This window comes from Polypterus senegalus, chromosome 13, assembly GCF_016835505.1.
Source record: "Polypterus senegalus isolate Bchr_013 chromosome 13, ASM1683550v1, whole genome shotgun sequence".
NCBI lineage: Eukaryota > Metazoa > Chordata > Cladistia > Polypteriformes > Polypteridae > Polypterus > Polypterus senegalus.
In genome coordinates, this window is record NC_053166.1 from 124,928,611 (window position 1) to 124,942,291 (window position 13,681).

General features: G+C 36.7%; 1 protein-coding gene across 2 annotated transcripts in view; it reads right to left on the reverse strand.

The window, feature by feature from the left end:
- Window positions 1–1,658: 1,658 nt before the first annotated feature.
- txndc11 (thioredoxin domain containing 11) overlaps window positions 1,659–13,681 on the reverse strand; it is a 64,752-nt gene continuing 52,729 nt past the window's right edge. For both annotated transcript variants that reach the window (XM_039775862.1, XM_039775861.1), the window contains 3 exons: window positions 10,405–10,517; window positions 8,053–8,133; window positions 1,659–2,792 (listed from right to left, as the gene is read on the reverse strand). In XM_039775862.1, coding sequence (XP_039631796.1) covers window positions 2,240–2,792; window positions 8,053–8,133; window positions 10,405–10,517 — 747 coding nt within the window. In that variant the 3' untranslated portion in view covers window positions 1,659–2,239. The remainder of the gene's footprint in view (window positions 2,793–8,052; window positions 8,134–10,404; window positions 10,518–13,681) is intronic.

Genomic DNA, 13,681 nt, shown 5'->3' on the forward strand with positions numbered 1-13,681 from the left:
AGTCGCTGTAAAAATCTGTCACGTGAAATTTAAAAATCCACTTTTAATTTTTTGCCCCATATCATGAAAGCAACAGCGAGGTGTGTGACTCCCCCCACCCCAGTTATTGTCTATTTGTGTATAAAACGGACGACAATGTTTACCTGGAAATCGACATTCGTAGACAACTTTTAAAAGTGAAACCACGTACACAGGCTGAAAGGCTGACGACGGTAGACAGTCAACAGGGTTAAGTGCACAGCTGGTCTCCATTTTAAATGGCAGAATCTCACAAAAATGATACGCTGTTTAGTAATATGTGTGCAATCTCAAGACATGGACCAATACTCTTCAGCTCTTGGCTTGAAGAGTGGACATATTTGGCAAGTTTAAAAGCCCTTGTTTTCATGTGTGGACCCCTGCCCCATCAAGTCAGTTTTAATATATGAGAAGGGACTCCTCAAAAAAAAAAAAAAAAGCAACACCACTTTTTGAATACGGGATGAGCAGGGGCTGCAGAGTTTTGTTCTAACCCAATTTATTAATTAAAAGTGCTGATGAAGCACTTACTGTTCAAGTAGTATTTCAGCTTAATTGGCGTTGTCTAACTTTTTTTAGTATTTCCCATCCTTAATTGCTTATTTTATTCTTAATTAAAAATCAGTGAATGAAAAGATTTATTTCTTACTAGAAATAAGAGGCAAATGACAAAGGAATTAGCAATTCTCCATCTAACTTGTCTCCATTTACAGTGGTGTCTGTTCATCATGTACTGTCTGGTTTAATATAATATTTGGAAGGAAACAAAAGAGGGAAAAAATGAAGGACTGCAAATTACTAATCTACTTCAGGTTACAAGTCATTTGGATGATATCTTTAGAATGGAAAAAGAAAGACGTGACAGAGTTAAAACACAAACAAGCCCTACAGTTAAATAAGGTTGGTTACTGGCAAGGCTGGTGCCCAATTAAGAAACTGGGTTGGAACAAAAACCTGCGGCCCTCCAGGACTAACGCTGCTCACTCTACTATATAACATAATTGTGAAGAAATAACTTCAAAAATGCCAAATGTATCCTTTAGCTCCCAGGTCTGTCAGACTAAGCCATGTCCTTCAGTCCCAGGATGCCCTTGGCTGTATACACCAGCTAGACCTGTTGCACCTTTTTTTTTTTTTGTTGTACTGTGGTGACCCCAGCAGTACATACAGTTGTCTAGATGGGACCTCAGTAGTCCATTATAAAGTCTAAGCATGATGTCCCCTAATTTAAATTCAACAGTTTTTATAGTATAATCTTAGATTTTACTTGCCTTCATAATTGCTTCTGCACGGTGCAACCGTCATCTTCCATGAATCAACCTAAATCCTTTTCAGAAGCTGCTTCCTTGTTATTTGTAATTGGTGCTCCTTTTGGACTTTATGTTCCATGTGCATCTTAATCACAAATCCAACTTCAGTGGAGCTGATTTGCACTGCAAGCTCAAAAGTACCCAGCGTTTCACACTGGGATTGGAGATGTCTGTGACAAGATTGATGCGATGACATCTTGTTAAACTTGTATTTCAGTAATCTGTAAAGGAAGATGTACTCCCACAGTTAAAAACATGCAGCTCTCTGGATCACTGTGTGATGAACATTTTTCATCCAGTGTAAAGGACAGGCCATTTAGAGTATGCAACTAAGAAAACAAAATAATTTATTCTTCAGATTGCAATTACGGATCACATTGCCTTCATGAATTCTGTAGTCCTGACGTAAAGCAGTAGTATGTTTAAACTAACCATGATTCTATAACCCTGAATCCCCAAAGTGTATTACAACTCGGTAATAAGGGTTTTTTCCCTCCATCCAAATGGAGAATCATTAAGAGAAGACATTAAGATTTTAGTGTCAGTTGGAAGCACCGCTCAGAATTTTTCACCTTTACCTCAGATGTTTTTGAACCTTTTGCTGATCCCAATAAAAGCCCTTATTTTTTACAGGAGCTAAAATTAAAGGCACACAATCTGTGCAATTTCTTCCCTCAGACAGCTTGTAACATAGAAACCACAATTGTCATTTTAACATAAATGCTGTAGAAATGAAATGATTACTAGAAGATTCTCCAAAAATATTTTATCCTGCTTCCTTAGTTTCTCAAACATATGTGAACATCAATTTGTTAGCGTCCAAAAAACACCTCATCACAATATGATGTCTGAACTTGGAGAAACCCACAGTGTTGTGCAGCTACCACTACCTGCTTAAGCTTGGTATTCGTCTACAGTTCTTCTCTTTGAGAATCGGACTTTTCCAGCAGATGCTCATCTGATGAAGATGAAGTTTCTGTCAGAGCAGCTTTTCTTTCTTCTTTCATGGAAGCCATCAAGATTTTAAGTAGAGTGTTCTCAGTTAGCAAGTTCTCAGAAGCATCAGCAAGCTCCTGGAGTTTCTCGACTGTGTCATCCAGCTCCTGCTTCTTCTGCTCGTAGAGTTTTTCAAGTTCGTTACCCTGAAGCTGAAGCTCTGTGTTCCTCTTCTCTAGAGTGTGGGCATGAATTGTAAGTTGCCGCTTCTCATGCCTAACCTCAGAAAGTTGCCTTGAGAGCTGATCTTTTGCTAGCTGCAAGGTATGGACCTCTCTGCGTAGTTTATGGACGTCATTCTCCAAGAGCACCATCTGAGCTTGCAGACTTCCTGCCTTAGTAGGAGGATTGGGAGCAGCCTGGCCATGAACTTCAGAAGAGGAGCGCCTACTTGAATACCGTATGACAAAGCGAACCAGATTGGGGAGGTTGATGGGCGCATCAGGAAACTTCACACTTAAGTGCTTTCTGGAAAAGGAAAAACAATTGTTACAACATGATGGAACATTCTTTTACTTTCATTCCTGATTGTAGACCAGTTCTAAATCAACTCTACAATTATAACATTAAAAGGTAGCAAGCAAATATTTTTCGGAATATAGTGTGGTTAAACCTGTTATCCAAGTAACATTCACCAGTGAAAATTTGGACATCTTTACATTAAAATTGTGGAATTTTTCGAGTCAAGGCCAACATACCACTTGAGCTCCACAATTCGGCTGTGGTCCACAATTGTTCTACTTTTGAACTCATTAGAAATTTTTGTGTTATGATATTTAGACTAACTTTGAAATGAGGGAATCTCTACATTTTGGCCTAAAAAGATGAGCTCAAGTGAAATAAACAGGCACAGAGACCTCACCCATCAGCTGCGGAGCCGCAGCCAGGGCCCGACTTCTTTAAAATGGTGATAGCGCACCGCACAACACGTCAAAAAGAAAAATGGCTGAAGTCATGTCTGAAAGGGCACTGAATTCAAGGCTAGAGAATTTCAGCATGCTATTGTGACAATGTGCCTTTTATAAAAAAAAAAAATATATATACTGTATATATATATATATATATACTGTATATATATATATATACTGTATATATATATATATATATATACTGTATATATATATATATATATATATATATACTGTATATATATATATATATATTATTGCCACTTTTATTTAAAAATTAAGTTAGTTTAGAAAACAATTCATGCATGCTTTGAAAGGAATGTTGTATACAGTTCAGGGTTGTGGAAGAACCACACATGCATCTGTCATTAAGCACATAGGACAATTGTAGCAAGTAAAAAATCAAAGAAAGTTTCAAATGAAGTGGCTGTGTGGCTTGTCTACACCAGAGATGAAATGAGCTGCTCAACTTGTTAATAATAATAATTCTTTGCATTTATATAGCGCTTTTCTCACTACTCAAAGCGCTCAGCAATTGCAGGTTAAGGGCCTTGCTCAAGGGCCCAACAGAGTAGCGTCCCTTTTGGCATTTACGAGATTCGAACCGGCAACCTTCCGATTGCCAGTGCCAATCCCTAGCCTCAGAGCCACAACTCCAACTAATACCAAAATAAGACGTATTTATTGTTTCAATGCTTCAAAGCACATCTACCTATTAATATTACATGTGCTGTACTAATTGAAATGCATATTCGCTGACACACACAGCAAAGTGAATCTGCAAACACTAAATTTGTGTCATTTGTTTGGTTTTTGAAGGCAAACTAAAGGTCATTTGTATAACCCCTGACATGTGAGGAACATACTGAAAGCACGTTATATACAGTACAGTGAGATCCATTAGTATTTGACAGTGACACAATTGTCATAATTTTGGCTATGTATGCTGTGACGATGTGGGTTCGGCTCCATGCTCCCATCGCTGCTTGGGAGCCCTTGAACCCAATACCGTTGGTAATGTCACCGATGAGCTAGTCAGTCAAGGCAACAATTGAGCAAGGGGATGGTAAAGATGTGCAAGTGCTTTTATTATAAAGACAATCAAAAACAGTGTTCAAATAAATAAAGTGCAGTGCATCAAAAGAGTCATTAAATAAACAATCCATTAAAAGAAAAACGGGGAGGTTAAAATCAATAAATAGAAAAAACAATCCTTTAAAACGAGGTTAAAACAATGCAGGAAGTAATCCTTTAAAAACACAAAGTCCGGTGTCTTTTTACCTGGTGGCTCCCCTGCTTCTCCCATTGGGCTTTGCAAGAGAGAGTCGCCATACCTGCAGCTGACCTTCTCCTACTCAACTGATCTGGTGGCCTTCCAATTCCTGGCTCTGGTTCAGCTCACCTAGACCGAGACTTGGGCTCCCCAGAAACCAGGATGCTCACACTGGGGCTTCTCTTCCCAATCTCCGACTCTTTGCTGCGGCGAGCCAACCTTCTCTCGGTCACTCCTGCTCCAAACAATCGCTCAGCAGGAGCGACCACTACCCTCGGCCCTCAGGTGCGGGCCAAACACCTCACTTGGGCTCGCCTCTCCCAGCTGCTCGTATACAGAGTGAGCCTGCACTTGCTCGCTCTCCTTCTTTCTCTCAACCGGCTTTCTCACTCCTGCTTCCTGCCTTCTTCTCTGCAACCTCTTTTTCTTTTTTTTCTTCCCCTCCTTAACCGACTCACGCTTCTTTTATCTAGCGTGGGGCCATAGTAGCGGCAGCACATTAGCCACGGGAACAATCACGGATGCGGGCAGTTCCTCACCTGTGCACTAGGTGAGAAACGCCCACACCGCAGATCGCCCCGTGGCTTGCTATGGCCCAACGCCCCCTCGCTAAGCCGCAGTGAGAGCAGTGATTATTTTAAAAAAAACGGCCTTTACTCAACGAACTATGGACCCATAACACCACATATACCAACACAATGGATCTGAAAGAAAGATGTGACTGAAGTGTAGACTTTCAGCTTCAATTTAAGGGGATTAACAAAAATATCATATGTGCCATTTAGGAACAATAGCCATTGTTCTGCATAGTCCCCTGATTTTCAGAGACTCACAATTTTATAGACATTTGACTGACGAGATGTTCCATAACCAAGTGGGAGCAGTTCCCTCATTATTTCATTTCAAGTAAAAGGTCTGGAATTGGTTCCAAGTGTGGAATTTGCACATGGAACCTGTCACCATGAACTCTCAATATGATGTCCAAAGAATGAAAAAACAGTCCATCATTAGGCTGAGAAAACAAAACAAACCCTTTAGAGAGATGATAGAAACACATGGAGTTGTTACAGTTCTTAAAGAGAAGGAACACACTGGTTAGCTCATCAAAACCAGAAGTTCTAGGAAACCACAGAAGACAGCTGTTCTGGATAATTGCAGAATTCTGTCCTTGGTGAAGAAGAACCCCTTCACACCATTTAGCCAAACCAAGAACACACACTGGGAGGTAGACCTATCATTGCCAAAGTCTACAATCAAGAAAAGACTTAATGAAAGTAAAGACAAAGGGTTTGCCACAATGTGCAAACCACTTGCAAACCTCAAGCATAGGAAGGACAGTTTAGACCATGCCACAAAACATTTTTTAAAAGCCTGTCCAGTCCTGAAACAAATTTCTTTGGCCAAAGGAAACTAAGATCAATAGGATGGAATGAGAAGAGTATGGAGAAGAAAAGGAATGGCTCATGATCTGATTCATAACCACATCGTCTGAAAAATAATGGAGGCAGTTTTATGGCATGAACATGCACTGCTGTGAATGGAAGTCAGTCACCAATGTTTATTGATGATATGACTGCTGTCAGAAGTAGTGTACTTGGTTATACTCTCTGCTCAGATTTAACCAAATTCTGCAAAACTATTAGGCCGATGCTTCAAAGTACAGATGGACAATGAGCCAAAATATACTATGAAAGCAAACCAAGTGCTTTTCAAGGGAAAGAAGTGGAATATTCTTCAATGGCAAGACACCAGTTCTTCTGGGGGGTGTGCTACATCTATCACCATGGGCATTTGATTACCTTACTGGAAAAAAGAAAATGTTTAAGCCTTTTATAGTCAACATTATGTTTTGTAATTTTATGAAGCTAAAAATATATCCCAAATTCTTTAAAACTGTTAAAAGCACTGCTGACTCAACATCAAATATTTTTGCTGTAATTTTTCTTGTCATACATCTGACTCTTTAGTGATTCACGACTGTAAGAAGGACCCAGATTTCTTTGTGATCTGACATCATTAAAATTTACCCAACTAATGCCATAGCAACCATATGCCAGAGCAGCCAGTCCACTTCTGCTTTTTAGAAGGCAAATAAACTCGTATTTGTGCATCTCACACAGAAAGTCAAGCGCATATTTCCCAGACACATCTACATATGAGCAGCAAAGTAACTAAACTTTGATTAAAGGGTGATTTAGGTGAGGGAAAAAAATTCTTTATCTTTTGTGACATTGCTCTCAATACATTTCACTACTCATTATGATATATAAGAATAGCAGCTCTGTTAAGGTAAAAAAAAAAAAAAAATGCACCAGCTTTAGTTTTATCCAGATGTGCTTTTTTGTTGGTCATTTTAAAGTACAGTATAGCAACCTAAGGAAACCATGCACACAACTGGGCTAAATTCTCTTATAAGGACATGTTCATTTCAGTGACTCTTCAATTAAATGGGATGAAAGACAGATAAAGCCGTGATGTCCAAACAGATCAAGTAAAACGTGGCCTAACTGTGCAGCACTCTGACACATTAAAAGAACAATCTAACAAAGCTCAGTTAACAGGAAAGACTTTTATAGACTGTGAATCAACAAAGAGACCAAACCATCATATTAATTTATTTTATTACTGCTTTCCTGTTTCCTGTTTATTTTGCATTGGTTATTTTGAAATATTTAATAATTAATCAGCTTGTAATCTATCAGCAATAGTTTTGTAATTGGGAAAAATTATTAAAAATATTTTATGATTTTAAATAAATGCATTTTCCAAATGTATGTCAGGATGAAACTTAAATTAATGAACAGTAGGGAAAAAAAAGTCTAAAACATCCCAGAATCTGTGCAGCTTCTAAGAAATGTTTACCTTGCCACCTCTTGTGGGTTATGAAGTTTGCTCATAATTACATATAATAAAAGGTTTTTAGTAACACACCCCTACTTTACAAAAAATAAAAGTTTCCAAATGTCACATTTCTTTCACAGCTGCTACATATTTTATTTCCCCTTGGGACAAATGAAGTAATAAAGTGCATCTATTTTAGTAGTTTTCTAATCTCTATTTTTAGTGGATTTTATTCTCAATTTACGGTACTATTTATTTTACACCCCATAAACACATCCTGAAGGTCACTTGTTTTCAAACTTAGGATGACCGCTAATACAGGTTATGATGACCAATCAATATAAAATAGGGCCAGGGTGAAGAATCAGGTATCCAGGGCACCTAAAAATGGGAGTCAGAAGTGGGTCAAAAAAGGCCTGTGCATGCAACAGATAAAAGAAAACAGTTTGGGGTATCTAAATAGACCCTTGCAAGGGTAATAATGAGATCAAATGTCAAAACAGATGAAGATCCACTTTGCCTTATATATCTGTTTAGTGATAATGAGAAATGACCACTGAGGCAAGGAGCTACCCTTCAACAGTAACTTTAGCATGGATTCTTTCTGGTTTATATCAGGCTTGTTAACTGCATCACCCAGTGAGAAAGAAGAAACAAAACAAATCCATGTACCAAAAAAAATATATATATCACTTTAGCAGCTTACCTGTCACTAGGGAAGAAAAGAATAGTTGGAAACCGGTCAACCATGTACTCCCAGGGCAGATCATTTTTAGCAGCATTTATTCTAAAATAAATATCATAAACAGTAATTTGTACCGACAATACTTCTTTTGTTAATCACACAGAACACATTTATGGTACAACTGCCAAGGCCTTGAATGGACACACTGGTCTTGGATGCTCAGGGTACAAAGCGCACCTCTTCAAAGGTATCTCCAGAATATCCACCTACCAACCTACTTCAGCATTATGAAATCTTTCAGGGCAATGAGGTAATAAGTAAGGTTATAAATTTATGGAGTCACCCAAAACCAGCCCTAAACTTCACTATTTTTGAAAATTAGTCTTGCTTAAAATTGCATTCTTATTAAAAAACAAACAGCTGTCAACTATGAGATTGTAACTTTACACACTAACCTTAAGCTAAGGCCTCTTTTGCAGAGCACAATGTGTCTGGCGATTTTTAAAAGACAGATGCTGTTACCAGGTCTGAGATCTGCTGATTTTAGCTAGTAAAGTAAAATTTATTTATAAAGCACTTTTTTCAGAAAGGCGTCATAAAGGGCTGTAGTACAATAAAAGGACAAAGAAGTTATAACAAAAATAAAGTAAAAATATACTAACAAAAACTACCCAAAAGCTTGTCTAAAAAGGTAAGTCTTAAGCTGGGCTTTAAACTGTTCAACTGAGTGCAGGAGGAAGACTGTTCCACAGTCTGGGAGCAATAGATTGAAATGCTTGATCCCCATGTGTCTTCAGCCTGGAGCAAGGGACAGAAAGAAAGCCTTGTTGGCTGGATCTCAGGGCTCGACTAGTGGTGTAATGGTGCAGGAGATCCATCATGTATTGAGGAGCCTGACCATGCAAAGCTCTATAAAAGAGTACAAAAATTTTAGCTTGTATCCTGAATTCTACTGGAAACCAATGCAAAGAGAACAAGATAGGAGTAATATGTGTCCACTTATGGGAGCATGTTAAAAGCCTGACAGCTGCGTTTTGAGTGGTCTGAAGGCGTTTTAACCAGAATTGCTTAGGCAGGTATAAAGAGAATTACTAAAATCCGTTCATGATAAGATTAAAGCATGAGTAAGTATTTCCATCTTGGCCTTAGAAACAAGAATCCTTAATTTGGAAAGATTCTCATATGAAAAAAGCAGGCGCGAATATGGGACCTCAAATGGCCATCAAAATTCAGGGATTGATCAAAAACAATACCTAAGTTGCACAAAGAGACCTGATAGAAGCTAGAAAGTGCCGGATAGCTTTTGGCTAATTGCTGTGTATAGGTCAGGAGGGGCACAAATCAGAAGCTCTGTTTTCTGAGAGTTTAGCTTTAAGTTGTTGGCTACGAGCCACTTATTAATCTCTGTCAGGCAATCAACAAGAAAAGCAAAACTGTATAGCTATTGGCTTGTAAAACAACAATATAGCTGGATGTCATCGGCATAGATATGAAATATCCTCAAAATAATTGAATATTATAAGGCATGGAGCTTGACAAGGAAGACAGCAACTGAGAGAATGTCAAAATATGGTATTGAATGAAGTGTCCAAAAGAAGTGGCAAACACCTGGTGTGTGTGTCTGAGGGCAGTGAGAACTTCTAACATCTGATGTAAGGATGCAGGATCAGTCATCAGCTAAATCCTCTTTGATCCCTGTATTTATAGACAAAAATCCTCCACATTATTTTTTTCCATCCAAAAAGTGGAAAAAGGGGTTTATGCAGACGGAATGCATGGTTCATGGTTATAAAGAGCAGGCTGTTTTAGAAGTCACCCTCCTCGGCAAACACAATGGGAACACTGACACTACCCATTCAGGTACAGACCAGATGCTTCTGATCCAGATGAGACTGTAGTGTATGAATTTAAATCAGTCTGATGCAATGATGTCTGATCAATCTCATTTGGTTGCACATCAGAGTATGCCACATTTTAGAGTATTTATCTTGGTTCAGCATATTCTGGTTCCTTTACACTGAGATATTTATTTCATAACATTTCTGAAAATAAGACAATAGTTTTGTGAAACACTTTTTTCATTTTTGTCTTGTAGTGTTGTGTCCATTGATTTAGTATAAAACATTATTTTAGATGCAAATGCATTATTGATGGAATGCTGTGTCCAAAAATTGACACCAAATTCTAATAACCATACAAACATGAAAACAGCTACCAAAATAAATCTCTGCAAGCAACTAGATATGCATCTATTCTCACAAAAATGTATAGTAAAACATGGTTTACATTTTTTATATATATATATATATATATATATATATATATATATATATATATATATATATATATATATATATATATATATAATTTTACCTGGATACAGTGAACATCTGGTTAAACTGAAAAAAATGAGCCAACTGGATGAGGACATGATTCAGGACAGAACAAAATCCACACCACTGTGTATAGTAGAATAAGAGGACATCCTGTGAGAAAAGAAATGAAAATGTCAAGTACAAGCTGGACCTGCTACAACAACACACTCTCAAGCTAAACATTTTAGATAATACAAAACTAAGATGGATAACCCAAAAAGTCCACTATCAAGGCATACTGCTTTTTAATGAACTGATGCAGTTATATGGGTCTCATTTTATTTTTGTCTGGCCAGGTGCTAAGTGAGTACATTATTAGTTATGAGGAGCACATAAGAAAATTATTGACATTATATGTGCTTTATTGTGAAAACACAACACATAATATAACAAAAATTGATTTAATTAGTAAACAGCTTATCAAATGAAGACATTTACAAATTAAGATGATACTTTTAGAACATATCTTGTGTAATGTGAAGAAAGGAAGGAAGGTAGAAAGAATGAAAGACTAACAAAAGTAAAGGAAATTCTCTTACATGGCAGGCATACAACTCCACAATCAAATGCAATTTCATCTTGATGTACTGTACTGAAGTGTTTTAAGAACAAATTAGTAACCACATTTAGTGCTATGAAAGGGAGTAATAATATAGCGATACAAATATTTAAACTTTTTTTTTTTTTTTTACTTAGAAATAATAAATATAGCACATATATATGGAAATGAAAATGTCTTCTTCAGTGATCTTTGAAATATGCTATAAAGACTGTATACTGTGTAAAAAAAAAAAACATAAAAGAGTATGAAAATACAACAATCTTGGTCCCTAGAAGTGCAAGCCAGTGGTATTCATGTGCAAATGTTACACAAAGCATTCAACATAGAAATAAATATCTGCTTATGGAATACGTGCAGGTTGCTTTGCGATAAATTGCCTGTCTTGCCTAAACTTACAGGCGACTGTTGATCATGGATAAACATCAATCATAATTTTTATATTTCTTTTCTAAATATCTTCACACGTTCCAGGCTTACAATCTGATGTCAGCCAGGTGATCCATAAATATCCTCTCCCTGCCTTGTACAAGAAAAGTAACTTATGTTTTATCAGTAGATACACTTCTCAAATCACCACAAACTTTCTCTTTTGTTTACAAAGCGTGGCTTGTACGTTTGCACAGACAAACCCACGTGTTTAAGAGGCCAACAGGTGTTTTTTGTTTGCTTTCTTGATCAGAATTCTAGTGATAATTCTCTCTCTGTGCTTTTACTTGGCACTGGTGACCACTTTATCAAAGACGACATTGTCACATACTATTTGTAAAATGCATTGTTAAAAACTTTCCATCCAGCCAGCCATTTTCTGCTCATAAGATGTAGCAAAATGCACAAACCAGTCAATTCTAATATAAAAATGTAACTTTTCACTTTGAGTACTTTGTATTGAATGGCAAACTCTGCTAAATACATTGCAATTACAAGCTGTAACAAGACACAATATGAAAACAATCCCAAAGAGGGACAATGTCTTTTAAGTCATTCTCTTTGGATTTGCTCCAGGTACAACAGATTTTAAGAAATCTTCCATTTTTTCAGTTTGCAATGACCATAAGAAACCATAATGTGCACTGATGAGTTCAGAAAAACCATTATATAAGCAATGCTCAAAGTATCACTGTATAAAAGCACATACAATATAGAAGTCATTCTATTAACTACTGTCAAGTGTTTGAATAAATAAGAAACTTCTCAGATGTAAAGAGTGATGACACAAGAAATGGTAAAACATTTTGACACAATGTACTGTATAGTTGCCTATATAATGATTAAATAATGTAGATATTCTCCATTTTATGGAATCTATACTTTAGTTAAGTATACAGTATGAGCAAGTCTAGAAATTCTGCAGAAAAAAAAATAGATGCCTTTATGATCATCGCAGCTTATTGGACTCCATACAAGAAAATGAGCAGATTTAAGTATGAAGAAAAAGGGCTGACTGTTGAGTATTATGGAATTTATATGTGGATAAATGATACTGTGATGCAATATGCAAAATCTCCAGTTAAAAATATAACTTTTTCAAATATTGAGATATATTGTGCATTATTATTAATTGTGTTTTCAAGAGACTGGAAATATGCCTAAGTGATTAAATGATTTGATTATACACTGCTAACACAGATACAATTATAACAGCCTCCTGCAGAACAAGAAAAGCTAACATTATTATTATTAACATTATGCTACAAATAATTGGCTCAAAAGGTGTTTGTTCATTAGTTAGAATAAGGGTAAATAAAATATTGTTTGAAGAATGTAGTAAAGTGAAAATAAGCTACAAATAATAATAAAATAAGCTATGAAACACCCGTGGTCAACCATATGATGGCCACCAGCACTAAGTACAATTCAGTGACCTGTTATTGTCATCTTTCAGGTTCAAGAGGGATCACCAAGAGCCTTTAATGCTTGTTTTAACCATATAGTAAATATTTCTGATAGCGTTCAAGCAAGCATACATACTTTTAACCATACTTTGCCATTAGGGTAAAATTATTAATATTCTCACTATTACAGAATTGACTTCCTTACCGTTACTCAGACCCCCTAAAATAAGCTATTACTTTGGCTGCAGCCTACTGGTCAGTGTAGGAATCCTGTAAACCACACATACAGTAGAGCATCTTATCAACTAAACAGTGTAAGACCAGGACACACTAAGCTTTCAGGTATTTTGACTCAATCAAAAATTTTGGGAGCATCCATGTAGTGCTAAAATTTGATAAAAGCTGAAATTTTGTCCTACAAAATCATTCATTCTGTTTATCCATTTCTAAACTTGTTTTTTCTTTCATGTTTAGCAAGAAGTCATGAACCCATTGCTGGAGAATCGTATGAACCGCACTGTGCAGGAAATTACTCTTGATGGAGTTTAGACATTTTCATTAGTTATTAAATCAGTACATCAGTCTGTTTGTTATATCTTCACAGAATAGGTATAACAACTTTCATTGAGAAATCCTTAACAATTATAGAGAAACAAGAATCAATATAAACATTAATGAATAAAATAGCATCGTACAAACATTTATTATTAGCTAGTATGATGCTTGGCGTGGTATATAAGCGACCTCTGAAAAAAGGGGTGTTTGTTTAGAGCAGGGGTCACCAACCTTTTTGAAACTGAGAGCTACTTCAAGGGTACTGAGTAATATGAAGGGCTACTTGTTTGATACAAACTTCCTGAATAACAAAGTTGCACGGTTCA